This window comes from Siphateles boraxobius, unplaced genomic scaffold, assembly GCF_051911475.1.
Source record: "Siphateles boraxobius isolate OS27281-9 unplaced genomic scaffold, OSU_SipBor_1 20, whole genome shotgun sequence".
Lineage (NCBI taxonomy): Eukaryota > Metazoa > Chordata > Actinopteri > Cypriniformes > Leuciscidae > Siphateles > Siphateles boraxobius.
Window position 1 is genome coordinate 4,461,098 of NW_027508811.1, and position 20,602 is coordinate 4,481,699.

The window sequence follows — 20,602 nt, forward strand, 5'->3', positions numbered from 1 at the left end:
ACAATGCAACAGTTCATATTAACCATGGCAAGGGGAAAAAACTAAAAAAGAACCATACAAAACATTGCCATAATAGTTGTCCATAAGACTTGTTTCTTTTATGCTGTTTTTTCTTTTTTCTTTTTTGGAGATTGGCAAAAGGTCACGTTGACCTGTCGTGTATGGAAAATATTCTACTACAAAATATACAGCATCAGAATGAGTAAATAAGGACAGACTCGGTTTGGGGTCCCATTGGGGATAGGTTTTACAAGACAAAGTATTTAACACAGCCCTGCCTCTTAGCCACAATCCTGAGCATCTCGATCTCCTCAGCTCTGGTTTGGTTGTCCATCGGGGAGCTGTCAAGACTTTTTTCATCCTTTCCTCTCTCATTCATCATCCTCATTAGCAGCCTGCACACGAACATAGGGTACATGCAACATACAGATGAACACAAATGTCCCATTTTTAAAATAGGAAAAGGAAATTGGATGAATGCAACAGAACGGCTTTCACGGACATGTAGCTATTCATTATCTGTCGAGCTTCTCATCGGGTACAGGAAGCCATTGGTATGGCTCATCTGAGAGGTGACTGCTAGCGATCCCGGCCCAGACTCTTGGCTATTTTCGTGGAGAACACTTCAATGTAATTGCCTTCCAACTGAGGCTAAATTGTGTTGCTGAGAAAATTGATGCACAGCACAGCCCTCTCCTGCTGCAAACAGGTTTTTATTTCCCCCTAAACAAAAAAAGCAGGGAGAGTGACAAGCTTTAGGATGTAAATACCAGCTCGGTGCTGAAGAGCCTCCTGCCATTTCGTGAAGGGAGATATTGAAAGTGCAGCGATTTGCCCTGCTTAAAATTGCAAGAGCAGTTTATGTGCTTCACAGAATCTGTAAAAGCCAAGGACAAGCCAGCATCTACTTACCTGTTCCGTTATATCCTCCTTGACAGGCAGGATTAAAATTGACATTCACACTTGATTATTATTGTTGTGACTGTATATCTTCTGTGCTTGAAAGTAACGATAGAATTATAGAACTGAGTGCAGTTAATGACTTAATTGATATGGTCTTGTTAATGAAAAATAGGGTTTAATGAACAAAGACAGATATGTATCCTGCATAAAATGTGTGTAATTGTTGCAGCAATCATCTTGGGAATTATTTAATTATTTGGTAGTGACATGATTAGATGATCATTAGATTTGCTATTTTGGAAATTCTGGAAAAATCTGAGGATTAAAAAAAAAATCATATCTTTGAAAAAAGGAAAGTTTAACTATTTTCTATTTTACTATTTTTTAAATGTAATTTATTCATGTGATGGCAAAACTGAATTTTCAGCAGCCATTAGTTCTAATGCTAATGTGCTGATTTGCTGCTCAAGAAACATTTCTTACTATTATCAATGTTGAAAACAGATGTAGGCTACTGCTTGATCTTTTTCTGGATGTTTGATGAATAGAAAATTCAAAAGAACAGCATTGATTTGAAAGAAATAGTTTGAAACGTTTAAAAAATATACTGTCTTTTGATCAATTGTATCCTTGCTGAATTAAGGTATTGATTTCCCTGATATAACCAGGCTGGGAGACTAGCTAAGACGAGCAACTGCTACAATATAAGCTGTTATTTCCAGCAGGGAATGATTCAGGATTCATCACAGTTCAGCTTAGCTAATGATAATACTTCTGCACGCAAGCTTCAGATCATATTTACGTATTTTCTGACCTACTTTTCAAAGTTTTCTTATTTTTAATGAAAGAGAGTCACACTTTTGGCTGAGTTCTAATTTAATACTCAAATCCAGAGTAAAATAGCACTTAGTAATCAAGTATTTCTGTCTGTCTGGTTGGGCACAATTCATAATTTAGTGGAATTTTACGAGTGTCTCACTATTTGGTAGCAATTTCCTGGGCAAGAGACGAGAAACTGATTGATAGCCTATTGTCAGAAATAAGTGTGACCTCTTTCCCACAAGCCAGCAGTCTGGAGCAAACTGTTAGCTCCTCCCAGTAAACATTCATCAAATGCCCTGAGCCACATTTCTCTCTTGCTCTTTCTGTCTGTCGCTGTGGTTCTTTTGGAAAACTAAGTCGGTTTAATTAAGTGGGATTAGAAGCCACCACAGAGTCTTCCAAGGCTTGTTTATGAGTACCACACTAAGAGGTCATCAGGGGTCATATGAAAGAATATCCCGTCACACAGAGCTTTTTAACATAAACAAACATTCTGTAAAGCTACTATGAAGTCTGAAGGCCAAGTTTCACATTTTTAATCTTTGAAAGAAGCTGGTTCCTGTGTAGTCTTCAGCTACCAGTTTTACATCTTTAATTTTTCAGTTAAATGCTGATTCCTAATTAATAGACATAGTGAGGTAGCAAGAGTTTAGCAGGAAGAGAACTGTTCTCAGACTAAAGCAGCCTGTAAAATGTGTTTTATGGTGTCAGTTAAATTTTTTTTATTGGAATATTTGTCAGTCATGCCATGCATTCTGTTCATATTAATAGCTTACTATGAATAGTTGTTTTGGATTCATTACACATATTTACTGTCACCATGTTTGGTGTACTGACACCACAAGCTGTCTTTGAACATGCATCACATCACTCTCAACTCTGTGTGTGTGTGTGTGTGTGTGTGTGTGTGTGTGTGTGTGTGTGTGTGTGTGTGTGTGTGTGTGTGTGTGTGTGTGTGTGTGTGTGTGTGTGTGTGTGTTCTATATGTTTGTATTACAACGTAAAATGGCTGACGAGGACACTTCCATTACGCCTATGGAGAGACCCTGTTAACCAAGTGTGTTTGTGTGTGTGTGTGTGTGTGTGTGTGTGTGTGTGTGTGTGTGTGTGTGTGTGTGTGTGTGTGTGTGTGTGTGTGTGTGTGTGTGTGTTCTAGTATATGTTTGTATTACAACGTAAAATGGCTGACGAGGACACTTCCATTACGCCTATGGAGAGACCCTGTTAACCAAGTGTGTTTGTGTGTGTGTGTGTGTGTGTGTGTGTGTGTGTGTGTGTGTGTGTGTGTGTGTGTGTGTGTGTGTGTGTGTGTGTGTGTGTGTGTGTGTGTGTGTGTGTGTGTGTGTGTTTCAGTGACCACGAAGAAGTTTCAAAATAATTTTCAAAGCACTAAAACGTTGCTGGAAGTCATAATGTTTTGTCCTTTAGCTATGGGTAAAAATCAATATGCTGACAAAACAATGGCAATAAAAAAATATGAATAAAGTCTAGATGGCCTTGATAAAGTCACTTTAAATGACAATTCGTCAAATATTAAAGCAGGTGTGGAAGCTCTCAGCAGTTCTCTCAGAATTTGCTCAGTTTCCTCTCATTTCCTCGGACCTGGTAAGACTAAAGAGTAAGGAAAACCATTCGATTGACTAGTCTTATTTTTTAATGACCCTTCAGCTGATCCCTTTGAAGTGTTTCAGACACTGATGGAAGCAAATTGTTGAAAATTGGTTTCTTGTGAATAAGCAGAGTACCGAATACAGCAATAAGCCATGATAGGCTGAGCATTACAGTGTTTTTACCATGTTTAAGAGGTGTTCTAGCCTCCTGAACCTCCACACAACCCCCAAATGAAATACCCTAAATATATTTTTTTTTACTGTACATAAGTCATTCTGAATAGACACATTACCAATATATATTTAGAAAGCCAACACTTGAGAGTGTGTGTGTGTGTGTGTGTGTGTGTGTGTGTGTGTGTGTGTGTGTGTGTGTGTGTGTGTGTGTGTGTGTGTGTGTGTGTGTGTGTGTGTGTGTGTAATTTATTTCTCTGCATTTAGTCAGATTTACTGAATATAAAGTGTTTCTATGCATGTAACTGCTTGTGGATCTTTTTTCAAACAATGCGACTGCAACTTTGAAACAAAACTGCATGCAGCTTTACAGTAATGAGCTTTACCTGTGTCAATAGGTCTACTATAATGCTGCATGGATACTGTTAATACGGTTGCCAAAATGTCTCGCTCTAAGCTGTTTACAGTTTCCAGGCAACGTAGCAACTTTCCACATTAATAAACAGTAAAATTTGCTGTCACCCAAGTATGCATCTTTGAAGTAAACAGCTCATCCAAAAATGAGAACTGAGTTTTTACTATACATGTACCAATGCATAAAATGCATTAAAAAATCGTTACTGATTAGCATACTCATTACATATATATTCTTACACACTTATGTAATCACCTTACCTGAACTTAGAAGCTCGTTTTTAAAGCTTGTTTTAGAGCTGTTTTCAGAGCTCGTAATGTAAAAGTGTGACAGCGATGTAAAGGGTGTGAAACAGATCGAGGAACAGACAACAATGTCATCAAAATAACTCTGCAGATGTCTGGGAGAAATATTGCCCAGAAAAGAGCACACATGGTCTCTCCACATGTAATGAACCAGCCTCTATGCTTTTCTGTTCTAAGTCTCTCTCCCATTATTCACATCCATCTATTTTTGGTCTGACGTTGTTCGTTATTTGTGGTACCACCTGCAAAGCCTTTAATTAGCTCACATCTGCTTCACTCCCTCCCGACTGATGCACTTGGCTCCCCTCCACTCTAAAAGACCATCATGAAGCACAACCCCCCAAATCAAAAGGCCATCAAGACAAAAGCAAGCTAAAATCGCAAATACTTCTGATTCTATGAAGACTGCCGAATGAGATGCCATATTACGAGCTGGTGCATTTTCATCTGACAGACAGAGAATGGAGTCTTCAAACAAACCCGTCATCAGTTCGAGAGAAGCAAAACAACAGGGATTAAATATAGATTTCTGTGCTCTTTGTCAGCCAAGGCAATCTTGAAAACAAAAAGCAATCAATAATGCTCAAAGAGAACGAGAAAAGGGACACAACATTTTTAAAAGCGTTTCAGTAGGGACATGTTTCCGTTCTGTTTTCAAGTTGAAATAATTTTTTTTTTTTTGCTTTGTGTTGCAGTCCTGCGCCGGAGTTACTCATGCAACGTTTGCAAAGTGGTCCTGAACTCCATTGAGCAGTATCATGCACATCTCCAGGGCTCCAAACACCAAAACAAGTGAGTGTACATTTTCTGTCCTAAATTATTCCTTCACATCTCTCCAAGGCCCTGTTTACTCCTGGAATTAATATGCGTGTTAGTCGATTGAATCATGAGGGATACACATACCCGTTTACACCTGGTGTTTTAATCCGTCTCTATTGTCCACTTTCAACCACTTCTGTCCTTATTTCTTTGAGGGGAGGATCTTATTTCTTTGAGGTAAATGTATGGGCTTTTTCAGATCTTTGGATCTAACGGACGAAATAAGCTTGCACAATTTACATATGAACGCAGAAGGATATGAAGAACACATGGAGAGCAGCAGCTTTCGTTTCTGCTCTGACAGCGGCAAGTCTACACCGAACACAGTGAGTGTGTGTTAGAAATCAGCAATGGTGAGAGACCATTGTGCTCAGTACATTTTTCATCTTCAAACCAAACTTAGGTCTCGACAAAGTTTAAATCCTGTCTGGCTAGCGCGCTTCCCATAATGTTTATGCATTAGGTCAGTAGGCGTAGAGTAGGTGGTCTTTTGTGGCTGTTCGAGACACATTCAATCGAGTCAAATGCCTTTTCGACTGGAAGTCGTCAGGTAGACAAACTCAAAATGTTTTAGACCACGTTTACACCTGTATTTAGTGTTATAGTCTTGTGATCAGATAATAAAACATAATATCTCATAAAATAACATGCTTTCTGGAATGAAAATGTCCACCTCTAATTGTAGCTTAGATTTCTAAAATCATTGTAAAATAATTCAATTCTGCTTTTGCCAGGCTGTGATAAACTGATTTTACCAGGCTGTCAAATACCTATTCTTTAAAAGAAAAAGAGTACAAACCCGAACTTCCTGCTTCAATAGGAAATAGGAGGTGTCCATCAATGTGGTCTTTACATGCTTTCACCGTTCTGTTTAAATCGTCTCGGGTTACGACTGTAACCCTCGTTCCCTGAGAAGGGAACGAGACGCTGCGTCGAGAATCGACACATTGGGGAACGCCTTCAGCGTGACGCGTCTGAAGTCTGTATGGAACTAGTCCAATCTTGATTGGTGTTGCATCATGACGTCAGCCATGACGTCGCATGTGACGGTGAGCGGAAGCTATAAAAGGGAACCGGATCATAACAATGACAGCTTTTGATTGGTCGAAGCAAGCCTTACTCAGGAGCGCTAGAAGTGTGGCCGAGGGACGCAGCGTCTCGTTCCCTTCTCAGGGAACGAGGGTTACAGTCGTAACCCGAGACATTCCCTTTCGAGGGAACGAGACGCTGCGTCGAGAATCGACACATTGGGGAACGAAATGCCCACTGCGCCACACTGAGAGAATACGCCCTGGTGTGAAGCAAACTGGCACACTCAAGACGAGAGAACCCGTGAGCCCGGTGTAGAGGGCAGATCCAAACTGTAGTGTTTAATAAAAGTGTGAGGGGAAGCCCAGCCTGCAGCATCGCAGACCTCTTGGAGGGAAACTCCTGCTAGCAGAGCCTTAGAGGAAGCCACTCCCCTAGTGGAGTGGGCTTTAAGCACCAGAGGTGAAGGCAAATTACGCACCTCGTAAGCTAAAGAGATTGTTTCCACTATCCATCTGCTAATAGTTTGTCTTGAAGCAGGTGACCCCTTCCTAGGGGACCCAAAGCACACAAGTAGCTGGTCTGATTTCCTCCATCCCAAGGTTCTTTGCATATAGATCTCTAGGGCTCGGATCGGGCACAGTAGATGTAACTTCGCTTGCTCATCCGACACATGCGGTGGAGGATGGAAGGCCTGGAGAATTAAAGACCGTGCCACATTTGACGGCACCTTAGGCACATAGCCAGGTCTAGGGTGGAGAATGGCCTTTACCTTGCCGGGGGCAAACTCGAGGCAAGAAGGAGCGACAGATAGAGCCTGAAGGTCCCCGACTCTCTTTAGGGATGTGATGGCAAGCAGGAACGCTACCTTGAAAGACATACATTTCTCAGTCACCTCATCCAAAGGTTCGAAGGGTGCCAGGGATAACCCCTCAAGAACCACTGCCAGGTCCCACGTGGGGACCCTGGACTGGATGACAGGCCTCATCCTCCTAACTCCACGAAGGAAACGAACTATAAGTGGGTGTCTCCCCAAGATGCCCATCCCTAAAGGCATTTGGAAGGCAGCTAAGGCCGCCACATAGACCTTGAGCGTGGACGGGGAGAGCCCGTCAGAGAAACGACTCTGGAGGAACTCCAGCATTGAAGCCACAGGGTAGTTAACTGGGTCCACCTGATGTTCTCTGCACCATAAAGTGAATACATTCCATTTTAATGCATAAACTTTCCTCGTGGAGGGGGCTCTAGAGTTTAGAATGGTCTCCACAACCTCAGTTGAGAGACCGGCATTCAAGAAATGGTCCCCCTCAGGGGCCAAACCCACAGTTTCCACAGCTCTGGTCGAGGGTGAAATATTGTGCCCCCGGCTTGAGACAGAAGATCCCTCCTGATTGGAATTTGCCACGGAGGGCCTGCTAGAAGAACCATAATGTCCGAAAACCACACTTGGGCCGGCCAGTACGGGGCTACCAGGAGTAAGCTGATCCCGTACCGCCGAACTCTCTCTAGAACCCCTGGGAGCAGAGCGATCGGGGGAAATGCGTACAGACGTTGCCTCGGCCACGTCTGTACCATAGCATCCAGTCCGAGAGAAGCTGGATGCGTAAGGGAGTACCAGAGAGGACAATGGGTGTTCTCTTGAGAGGCAAATAGGTCCACTTCCGCCAGACCGAACTCCCTCCAAATCGACTCCACCACCTCGTGGTGGAGTCTCCATTCCCCGGGCCTCAGCCCCTGCCTCGACAGGATGTCTGCTCCCACATTGCGGTGCCCAGGGATATACATAGCTCTGAGTGAAAGAAGTTTTCCCTGGGACCACAGGAGAACCTGATGCGCCAGTCTGCACAGAGGGCGCGATCTCAGACCCCCCTGTCGATTTATATATGAAACCACCGACGTATTGTCTGTTCGCACTAGAACATGATGGCCTCTGAGGCCCGGAAGGAAATGTCTGAGGGCCAGAAATACTGCCATAATCTCCAGGCAATTGATGTGCCATGAGAGGTGATGGTCCCTCCAAGTACCCCTGGTGTAACGGCCTTCCATAACCGCACCCCAGCCCGTGAGGGATGCATCCGTGGTCAGAATTCTTCTCTGACAACGTGCCCCCAACACAGGGCCTAGGGACAGGAACTCTGGTTTCTTCCACATGACCAAGGAACGAAGGCATCTGCGCGTTACCTTGATCGTGCGAAAAGGGTTGCCCCTTGGGGAAAACCCTCTGGTCCTGAGCCACCACTGCAGGGCCCTCATGTACAGCAGACCAAAAGGAATTACGTTGGATGCCACTGCCATAAGGCCCAGCACCCTCTGGAAGTGTTTGACAGTGATGGTGTGGCCTAATTTGAGACTCGTGACTGTGTTCAAGATGGTGTATACACGAGCAGGAGACATCCGTGCCCGCATCGTGACAGAATCCCACACTACCCCCAGGAAAGTGGTTCTATGTAGAGGAATTAAAGAACTTTTCTTGACATTGAGTCTTAACCCTAAGCACATTAGATGGCTTAGAACAACATCTCGATGTTGAACCGCCGTCTCCCTTGACTGTGCCAGAATGAGCCAGTCGTCGATATAATTGAGGATGCGAATGCCTTGAAGCCTCAGAGGGGCAAGGGCAGCATCCATGCATTTTGTGAAGGTGCGAGGTGACAGTGCTAGGCCAAATGGAAGAACTCTGTATTGATACGCTTTTCCCCCGAAAGCGAATCTTAGGAACTTCCTGTGTTGGGGAAGGATGGAAACGTGGAAGTAAGCATCTTTCAGATCTATTGTGACAAACCAGTCCTCGGACCTGATCTGACTCACGATAAGAGGTATAGTCAGCATTTTGAACCTGTATCTCCTCAGAGACCGGTTCAATACCCTTAGATCCATTATAGGTCGTAACCCTCCATCCTTTTTGGGAACTATGAAGTACCGACTGTAGAACCCGGCTTCCCTTTCTTGGGGAGGCACCTGTTCTATGGCCTCCTTTGCCAAGAGGGACTGAACTTCTTGCTCCATAACCTGACCCTGCTGTGGACTGACCAGTGTGTGAACCACCCCACTGAATCTTGGTGGACGATATTCGAACTGAATTCTGTACCCCTTTTCCACTCTGTGCAGGACCCACTGAGATATATTTTGAAGGCCCTTCCAGGCGTCTAAATAATCTACTAGGGGGATCAGCCTCTCGAGACTGACCTCGGGTGTTGTGTTTGAGATATCGGTGACCTGAAGCACTTGATTGGCAGGAACTAACCGACATAATAATTTTTCTGCAGGCCTCGTGAGAGGGAACGCAGTTGACAGGGCCGCAAAGTTTTCGGGCGGACACTGCGATTTGCGTTCGTTGAAAACCGATGCGTCCCGAAGCGCACGTAGCGGCGGGAAGCACACATCGATTTCCTGAGGGCTCCGCGAAGGAGCGAGATGTTGTTGCTCGATCACGGGGGGGACCGCCCTCAGAGGCCTGCGCAGCACGTCAGGGCCTCTTCGTTGAAGCCTTCCTAGCCTGGATGACAGTCCTCAGATCTGCCCTAGGTCTGGAAGGCTTAGATTGAGAATGTTGCCCCTGGCTCCAGGCTTTGTTCGGGGGAGCACGAGAAGCAACACTCTCTTTCTGCTGCTGCTGGTGTGAGGAGCTGGCGGGGCCTCATGGGACTGCCCCCTGGCAGCAGACCCATGAGACTTGGAACGACGGCGGGGGATGAAATGCCTGAGTGCGGCTGACTGTCGTTTCGTCTCCTGAAACCTCTCGACGACAGTACTGCGTCGCCGAAGAGGCCAGAAGACGAAATCGGGGCATCGAGGAGGAAAGCCCTGTCCTTCTCCCCGATGCCCGACAGATTCAGTGACAGGTGTCTCTCCGTGGTTACCAGTGCTGCCATAGAGCGGCCAATGGTGCGGGCCGTCTCTTTGGTAGCACGGAGAGACAGGTCGACCGAACGACGCATCTCCCTAATGTCGTCGAACGAGACCTCCCCGCTGTCGTCCACCTCCTTACGGAGGTCGGCCTGGTACGCCTGCAGAAGCCCCATAGTGTGCAGGCACGCACCAGCCCGACCTGCCGCCATATATGCCTTCCCTACAAGCGCCGAGGTGGTACGGCAGGGCTTGGAGGGAAGCGTCGGAGCCCTCAGGGACAATGCAGCATCGGGCGAGAGATGGGTTGCAAAATTCTCTTCAACCCGAGGCATCATCCCATAGCCCTTCTCCCTCGACCCCATTACGTTGGAATATATATGCACATTGGGGCTAGAGAGACGAGAAGAGAAGGGCTTGTCCCACGATCTCGACACCTCGGTGTGGAGATCGGGAAAAAATGGGAGACTCCGACGTGAAGGTTGTGGCCGGGCTTGCAGGAAGCGCTCATCAAGCTTGCTTTTATTCGTCGCTTCCTGCTTATCTGGGGGCCATTCGATATTTAATTTACCCACAGCCCGGGTCACAACCTCCAGCAACTCCTCAAAGGCAGGTGAATGTGATGATGGAGTTTCACATCCACCTGCCTCGATGTTCAAACTATCTGATCCCTCAGAACCAGATAGCTCGAACATCGGGTCCCTCTCGCGGGCGGAAGAAGCCGCTGGGCGGGCTTCCACCTCGCGAGCGAGACCGTGGGAACTGGCCGATGAATGTTGAGACAGGGCCGAAGCGGTCCCAACATCCTCAGCCAGATCCCTTTGCGATCCCCATGAATGCAAGCGCCGCGCCGCCTCGACAGACGCGGGACCTGATCCATGGGGAGCGCGTACCTGGCCTGATTCATCGAACAGACCGAGGCGGGAGCGGAGCGTTCTCAGGGGCAATTGATCACAGTTTGCACAGACAGCGCCCTCGAGCGCTGCCCGTGCATGCTCCGCTCCCAGACAAACAACACAAAGCACGTGAGTGTCACCCTCGCTTAAATAGCGTGGACAAGGGGACACACACTGTCTGAATTGTTTAGCCTTCTCCATCACAAAATACCTTTTACCGAACAAACAACACCAAATAAGACAAACAGTTTGACATAGACCGCTTGCTGAAGAACAGAAAGCTGTCATTGTTATGATCCGGTTCCCTTTTATAGCTTCTGCTCACCGTCACATGCGACGTCACGGCTGACGTCATGACGCAACACCAATCAAGATTGGACTAGTTCCATACAGGCTTCAGACGCGTCACGCTGAAGGCGTTCCCCAATGTGTCGATTCTCGACGCAGCGTGAGTTCCCTCGAAAGGGAACTCTGGCTGTGTTCGAAATCGCCCCCTATACCCTCAGTCACTATTCCCTATATGCTTCCACTAATATAGTCCACTTGAAAGAGTGAATGAAAATGAGTGAATTCTAACACTTAGCAAACTGGCAGTTCAAGTAGTAAGATGGAGATTTATCTTGAACTCTGTAATGGAAACTAGCATATATAAACCTTAATTAAACAATGTAATAATCATTTAAAATTTATTTATACCTGTATGATATTATGCTGTAGCCACATTGGACCAACGGTTTGGAGAATGGATGGATAGATGGATGATTCAGCTGCGGGCACCATCTTCTGTCTAACGCAAGAATTCATTCAGCGCGACCATCACAGTGCATTATGTCTATTCTCTTGCCATTGAGCATACATCGGTTGTACACTAATTATTGCAATGCATTGTGGGATTGAAAGAGTGCACTCTGGATAACGTCTACTATGGTTTCGGACACTCCTACAAATGGCTGTCCCTTCAAATAGTGCCCTATTTAAGATTATAGGGGGCGATTTTGGACAGCCTCTCTCTTTTCATCCCTCAAATCCTCTCTGAGATCAGCTTATCAGTCATATTTCTTATGCATAACCATTTACTGCTTCTGTCCTCAACGGGAGCTTTACTGGTCTAAGTTATCACAGCTGCTCAGGTCTGCGGCCTGTTTGATAGAAATCACTGAGATACTGCCATAACTTTCCGCCGTTACGTGTGCTGCTGACCGGTGGGATATTTGTGATTAATCACTTAAGGCTACCATATTAAAACATCAGTTTCTCAGTCTTTCTTTGAACTCAGAGCACAGCTCCCTACTAAGAACAATGGTTTGGCTTCCCCATTTGCTTTCTTAAAGTCCACTCAAAAGTAAATATTCTGTAATGATTTACTCATGCCATTCAAAACCCATACTCTTTGTCCAGGTTGTTCCCAAAAGAACAGAAAGACTTTTTTTTTTCTTTTTTTTTTAATGGTGTCACATTATGTTATACATTATTTGTTCTTGTGATAAAATGTCATTGACATCAAACCAGTAGATGTATGGATTTTCTTTTTCTTTTTCTTTTTTGCTTAGTTTTATGACAAGAGCTCTGTAATTTAAATTTTGGGTGGAACAATTTAGTACAGTAATGGTTCATCTTGAAATACAAACAATATAAAAGTTATTCTAAAGTATATGTGATAAAAACCATTAGAGATTTTACAGGAAAAAGACATGAGTACCACAACCTGAAGTTGGATGTTTTTACAATTATGCTAAAAGGCCTTTTACTAAAACAGAAAACATGTAGAATAATGTGTACAACAGTTTTTTTCAGCTAACTTTTGCTCATTTAATAATTTAGAGGCCACAGAAATGTGTATCACATATGAAACAGTGAGCTTTATAAGGTTATAGGGTTATCCACCAGGACTTTTTGTCGACCAGCTTCACCAGCTAATGCTTGCTGGTAAACATTTGGGCTAAACAACAGCCTGAACCAGCAGGGAAAGTCATGTTGGTTATTTAACCAGGTTCAAATAACATGATGTTTTCTATTCAGATAGAGGTGGGTAAACATTGCCACCTGTGAGCACTTAGAAACAATTAAAGTCACTTCTTGTTTCCGTCTGGCAGAGCCCTTTGTGCATCAGGCAGCGCTGTTTAGTTGATCTGCCACCCCGTTTGCCTCTAAATCCACCCAACTGCCTCAAGCAGGATATGCCCATCAAACTTGTAATGCAATAAAAAAGAATTAGAACAAGGAAGCAGGCAGAGAGAGAGAGAGAGAGAGAGAGAGAGAGAGAGAGAGAGAGAGAGAGAGAGACAGAGAGAGAGAGAGATAGAGAGAGAGAGGGGGGGGGGGGGGGGGGGGGTTAGGTAGTAGAGCTCCCACTGTTTGTCCAATCATACACACGGCTGACAGAAATGAACCCCCCTTCATAAGTGGAACTGTCAGGTTTAGAGCCTGTTGTGAAGGCGCTTTTTCATCGTCTTCGTTTCGAGGCAGCTGGCCTGTTTCTGCTAGCTACGTGAGTCGACAACAGCCCCTAATTGCTCTTCACAATAAACCAATTGATTAACATGCCAACGGAGCCTGGATTGGACAGGAGGACTCCAGCTGAAATCCAAATCACTACTATTTTACAATCATTAATTGTAATTAGAGCTACATCCTCTCTTACGAGGAATCACTGACAGCCAGGAAGAGTATTGATTAAAGAGGATGTTTCCTGATCTTGTCGCTATAGCGGGTCGCTGCGTATTCTAATGAAGGGGAGGAAGAGTTTATGTAAGGGTCTGTTTTGCATTAAGACAGCAAAAAGGAGAGCATTTTTTTTATTTTTTTTATTTTTTATTTTAACCCCAGTAGTACATCAGCGCTCAGGATACTGTTGTGGGAGGACATTGTTTCCGATCTGTGCCAAACAAAAGCGGCTTCCTGCTACATACATATTAACTTTCTTTGTTGAAAACTAACCACTTTTGTCTACAGCAGTTAACATCCTTTGCCAACCTGCATTAAGCACTGGATGCAGACCTTAACAAAAGAAGAATATTAAAAGGTGACCTATTATGCTCATTTCCACATGATATAATATAAATATCTGATGTCCTCAGAATGTGTCTGAAGTTTCAGCTCAAAATACCACCCAGATTTTTTATTATAGCTCGTCAAAGTTGCCCCTTTTTGGGTGTGAGGGAAAACGCTCCGCTTTTGTGTGTGTCCCTTTAAATGCAAAGAGCTGCTGTGCCCCACCCCGTTCAGTAGACGGCGGATCCTTTACATGTGCTTCGGATACAGGAACAACATAACAGCCGGATTTCTCTCAGACAAAATATTGATAATACTCAGTGCAGAGTAAAACAGGAGTCAGAAACAAATGAAGAGACTCAGGAAGAGACTGCAACTGTTAGACTGTACATCAACATTTCTAAAGGGTTAGTGGATACATTTAGTAACAACTTAGTTGTTGTGGAGTTGATGCATCTCATTAACTAGCCCTTTACCGTCATTTTAATCTATAAACTGTTGTATAGGTGCTTGTTTGTGAACTGTATTAGGATGCTCACAGAGCCAGAAAATATATGCTGCATGGAGATAGAGCAGGTATCGTTTAGTTTATGGTTATAATGTCGGACTGCTGCTTTTCACTCAGGGCAGGGGGCAAATCGTCACCAGTCGTGGGCGTGAGTTCCCTACTCTTACGTAGGAGTAGGGGGAAATTTGAAACAGCTTGTTCTGAGAGATTGATAATGATATATGGTGATTATAAAAAAAAAAAAGTTTTGGGTGGATTTTTACCATTATAGGCTGTTTTTTTACACACACTTTGGACACACATCTGTGTTCAAACACCTCATAAAAGTGAATTTTGATTAATAGGTCCCATTTATCTGATTAACTAATGTAAACTACCTAACTATAAATCTAAAACAGGCTATTTGTAAACACCATCAATATACGCAATACAAACTTATATATTATAAGGCTCTCTGGAATACTTGATTCTGATTAGTCAATTGTGTCATTCTGTAGTCAGATATAGTTGTGTAAATGACTCTAAACTGTATAACTGACTATTATCCTAGACAACCAGTTTCCTACCTATCATGTATACTTACTAGGGCTGAAACGATTCCTCGAGTTACTCGAGTTACTTGATTACAAAAATTCCTAGAGGGAAAAACTCTGCCTCGAAGCCTCGTTAAATTCCTATGACGCGCACTATACGCGCGGCGCAGGGATTTGATTGTTTCACACGGACCGTTTATTCACACGCACCTGTTCAGGAAGCATATATTTTGAATTTAGTCGGCGCGATGGCGGAGAATAAATATGTAAATAAACGGCAGAAATTGTCTAAAGTGTGGGATCATTACACACTTAGTACTTAATACACTTAACTCGCTGAAACAAGGTAACGTAGTCTAAGCCTATTGATGTTCGCTGATTTTAATCCCATACTGTATTTGTAGCGATGTCGTGATGCGGTTTGACTAGATATGATTTTTAGCTTTGATGACATTTTTATGTAGTAAACGTAACTATCACGTTCAATTGCAAGAGTATAGCCTAAAAAAAGAACGTCTTGGTGCATCTCTACTATTTATTCATTTTAGCACTGGCATATCACCAAATAAAAGTGGAATTGCATATACTACATACCACACACACACACACACACACACACACACACACACACACACACACACACACACACACACACACACACAGACACACACACACACACACACACACACACACACACACCAGTCAGACCAACTGCAGCAATGCATCACATATGCTTAAACTTTTATGTAGCCACGCAACAATCATTTCAGCATGCATACACATTCCACTGTACACACTGTACGTGATGGAGGAACAAATATTGTATTGCAGTATTTGCGAGACCTTGTTTGTATTTCACGTCTGCCAAATACAGACAACAACAAAAAATTAAAGTCCCCAGCCTGTTGGTTTTTAATAAAGATTCGGAGTACTCATTTTTCAGTTAAAACGCACGGAACAAAAAGTGCGTCAGCTTTTACTGCGTGTTCAACAACAAGTCACGTTACAGCTCTTCTTCAGCGTTAAACTACCAGAATACACAAATATGCTTAGATGCTTAGAGTGGTTATATTATAACATCTTAAAGGAAAATTCACATATGAGATAGCTTTGTTATTGTAACTTGCATACTATATAACTTATAGTATGTAACTTATAACAGCTTTAACTGAAATAGACACAAGTTTAATATAACTATTCTGTTAATAAAACACACACACACAAAAAAACATCCGATTACTCGATTAATCGATCGATTAAGTGCTAGATTAATCGATTAAAAAAAGAATCGATAGCTGCAGCCCTAATACTTACCTATAATAGTTTCTTCTTATATGGATAGTTCAGCCATGACACGCCTCGGTTATGACTGTAACCTTGGTTTCCTAAAGAGGGAATGAGACGCTGCGTCATCACGACACTTTAAGAACACGTGATTGTGTCTTGAAGCACGTGTGAAATTAGTCCAATGGTGTGACGGAACGTCATAAGTGGGTGATGTCATGACCAGGAAGGTCTAAAGCACCCCTGAACCAAACAATGTCAGCTTCTGATAGGCTAAAGCAATTCGATCACAGGGAAGTTGATTCCCTCTGCAGGGTTTATAGTCGTAAACGAGGTGTTGGTTTTCAAGGAAACTTGCACTGCATCGTAAGTTACGACAATATGGGAAGGTGAATACCCACTATGCCATGCTGACCAGTGTCTAGTGTGAATCCTGTTTGGAGCACAACTAATACTGCAGGACCGGGGAGTCTGGAGTGGAGCCCAGGTTAAGGTCATAAGTATGGGCCCGAACTGCCAAAGGTGAAGGCTGACCGGACAATTCATAAGCAAGAGAGATAGCTTCAACTATCCACTTGCTCATTATCTACTTAGAAGCTGGGTACCCCTTTCTGGGTGACCCAAAGCATACAAAGACTTACGCCACATGGCAGCTCTCCATGGCAGTGCCCTCACTGGGCAAATGCGAAGGGGTGGAGGACATAAGGCCTGCACCACTACAGATCGGGCCACATTAGTGGGGACCTTAGGAACACAACCTCTGGCATAGGGTGAAGACAAGTCTTCACCATGCCAGGTGCAAACTCCAAACACGAAGGGGAACCAAAAGGGCTTGTAAGTCTCCAATTCTTTTGAGAGATGTAATGGAACAGAAATAAAGCCTTCAAAGTCAGACATTTTTCTGAAACCTCCTCGATTGGCTCAAAGGGAGCAGCTGAAAGCCCTCCAGTACTAGGGCCAAATCCCATGCCGGAACCCTTGTGTGAGCTGTAGGCTTGAGCCTCTAAGTACCACAGAGGAAAGATACTAATAGGTCCCTCCTCAAGGATACACCACCCAAAGGAGTGTGGTAAGCAGCTATGGCCGCCACATACACCTATAACATAGAAGGGGATAACCCTGCCAAGAAACATTCTTGCAGAAACTCCAGCACAGTACCAATCGGGCAATTAATGGGGTCTAAATGACGAATAGCATACCATGAAGAGAAAAATCCTCATTTAAAAGCATAAAGTTTCCTTGTGGAGGGAGCTCCGGAGTAAAGAATGCCTCAATAACCTCAGTTGAGAGATCACCCTCTATGATTTGGGGACCCACATACCCAAAGCTTCCAAACTCTGGGCGGGAAATTTTGAGCCCCTCGCTTGAGATAGAAGGTTCCTCCTGATCGGACTCTCCCAAGGGGACCCGTCGAGGAGGGATATCAGGTCCGAAAACTAAACTCGAGTTGGTCAACGAGGAGCCACTAACAGCAGAAGTGGCACCCTCCCGTGTGCGAGCAAAGACCCCCCTGATGATATAGGTAAGCCATCCCGATGTATTGTCTGATGGGAAAAGAACATGATGGCCCCTTAGATATGGGAGAACATTTTTCAATGCCAGAAAAACAGCCATCCTCTCTGGGCAGTTGATATGCCATGATAGATGTATTGTCTGACAGGACAAGACAAGGCACTTCCACAGACCCTAAGTCGAGTGCCCCTACAGGACCATTCCCCAACCCGTGAGAGAAGCATCTGTCGTAAGCATCACCCGGCGACAAAGAGCTCCCAACACTGGACCTTGGGACAAGAACCAGTGTTTCTTCCACAATGTCAAGGTACGAAGATATCTGCTTGTAACATTGATTATGCGGAATGGATTGCCCCTCGGGAAAACCCCTTGGTCTTTAGCTACCACTGCAGGAGTCTCATGTACTACAGAACAAAATATATTATGTTGAATCAGACCTTACAGACTTTGAAACTGTTTGACAGTGCATGACAGGCCTAGCCTCAGTTATTTCACGACTAAGAGGATTGAATTGATGCATGCAGGAGACAGCCAGTGCTGCATCATCATTAAATCCAATATTACACCCTTAAAAGTGGTTATCTGTGCTGCATTGCCAAGTACCCTGAATGACCTAATATCAACCAATCATCGATGTAATTTAATACGCAAAATCCGTGGATATGCATTTGAGCCAATCCAGCATCCACGCATTTCGTGAAAGTGCGAGGTGACAGTGCTAGGCAAAAAGGAAGAACCCGGTACTGGTATGCTTCGCCCCCAAAAGCAAACCTGAGGACCTTCTTGTGATTTTGAAGAATGTACATATGGAAGTACTGACAAACCAGTCCTCAGATCTGATTTGAGTCACGATTTCCTTTGAAGTTAACATCTTGAACTTTAGGTTTTTGACCGCACAGTTTAGATGGTGCATATCGAAAATTGGACGAAACCACCCATCCTTCTTTGTAATGATGAAATAGCGGCTGTAAATTCTGGACTCTCTCTGGTGGAGGAACACGTTCTATGGTCCCATTGACCAAGAAAGTTTTCACCTCTTGTTCCAAAACCAGAGGCTGCTTACCGTAGTGGGCATAACCCAGCTGAAACGAGGACCAAACAAAACAAAATTTTGTATACTTTTTTTTTAGCGTGAGCCGGATCCAATGTGACACATTTGGCAGAATTTCTCACACTGTTAGATGGTCTACTAAGGGAACCAGTCTCTCGAGACTTATCTCTGGTGTATTTAGAACACCAGTAGGGAGATATTGTCAACAGAGGAGAATAGTGAACATTATCATACAGTCTGAACTGTTACAATGTTTTGGTAAAGCGCATAGTTTAGATTTTATACATAGTTTACCCAAAAATGTCATCATTCTTCTTCATTCGCTCACCCTCATGATTGTCACGGTTGTGGTGCGGGTTGAAGAAGAGTTAGAGTCAAAAGGCTCCAATTAGTGATGTTACGTCTGACACCGACGCTCCGAAGCTTGCTTCAAACTCGAACGGTCCTTGCAATGAACCACTGCTTCGGAGCTTGTATCATTACGTCACTAGTCACATGAAAATGACGTCTGAAGCAAACACACTGGTTCACTCCTGTAGTGAACCATCTGGCTGACTGCTTTGACAGCCCAATCCAGTGTTGACAGGTTTGAAACCTGGCGGCTGTATTTCTTATAAAAGTGAAGCCAAACCATGGCAACACCGTGGGTTGTAGTAGTTGGTGTTTGGATTGGCGTTATTATACAAAAAAAAATAAAAAGAAATCGCCTTTCACCAAAGTGAGAGAAAGTGGAGAAAATAATATTTCTGAATAAAAACCATACCATTTAATGAACACTTTGTCTAAGCCTTCTGCATGATGTACCCAAAGCACACCCTCTGCCAAATGTTTTTTTTTTATTTTTTATTATTAATTAGAGAACATATGAACATTGTTACATAAAAACATGCGTCAAAGACAGAAACTTCAAAAAACCCTCTGCTACATTATACAAGTACAACCAGTTACACAAGCACATCCTTTTCAACATACAAAAATATCAGTCCCACCAGTTAACAAGTTATAGAGTTCTGCTTCCCTGAGCTAAATTAAGTTGTATGTAACAAAGTTCAGGGAGGAGCATGTTCAGGTAATCAGCCAATCAGCTCAAGCAGAAGCCGGTATAAACAAAGCTTTTCCTCACCTCCTGTCTCATAACAAGTCTCTCAGTATCCTTCCACCACCCCATCACCTCACACTAGGCTGGGTCTACCCCAAAATTCCCCCGGACAGCAAGCCAAATGCGCATAAATACAACTTTGGATTTCATGTACGTGTGAACTCGTGAAACAAGATAAAGCTTTCACACATGATACTGCCCTGCTAAAAAAATATATATATATATATACAGAAACCATTACAGAAATTCTATTGGATTTACTGGTTTTCATGGGAATTTTATTGGTTGTAATGGGAATTATAGTGGTCTCTGTGGGTCTCTACTGATATGTGTTGGGTTCTATTGGTGGGGGGATTAAATCCTAATGGAATATGTCCCAAACACACAAAAAAAAATAATTCTGTAGTGGTTTAAATGGTAAAAGCCAATGGTTCCTATTGGTATTTTAATAGAAACCATTAGAATTTATGTGATGGTTTCCAACTTTTTTTAAGCTGGTCTGATATTCTGTCCTTGTCTAAAGAAATAATTACACACACACATCGCTTAATGTTTTATTATCAAGGTGAACACATGAAATTCATCAGTATCTGTAAAATTCACCTACATAAATGAGTTTCACAGCACTAACACTGTTTCAGCTTTGATCGCCTCAGTAAACACGTAATTAACGGGGCGTTAACATATAAGCCTACTTGCATTTTATGGTTGTCAGCTTTGTTGCATTACATTTACTTCACCAGGAGATGGTGCTGCAATTTCTATCTGAATGAAGCTTCGAGTAATAAACCATTTTCGACACAAT

At 43.5% G+C, this 20,602-nt stretch overlaps 1 protein-coding gene across 1 annotated transcript in view; it reads left to right on the forward strand.

Moving 5' to 3' along the window:
- LOC143744775 (zinc finger matrin-type protein 4) overlaps nucleotides 1-20,602 on the forward strand; it is a 173,457-nt gene that overhangs the window by 106,268 nt on the left and 46,587 nt on the right. The window contains exon 6 of the mRNA XM_077236417.1: nucleotides 4,925-5,021. Within this exon, the coding sequence (XP_077092532.1) occupies nucleotides 4,925-5,021 (97 nt within the window). The remainder of the gene's footprint in view (nucleotides 1-4,924; nucleotides 5,022-20,602) is intronic.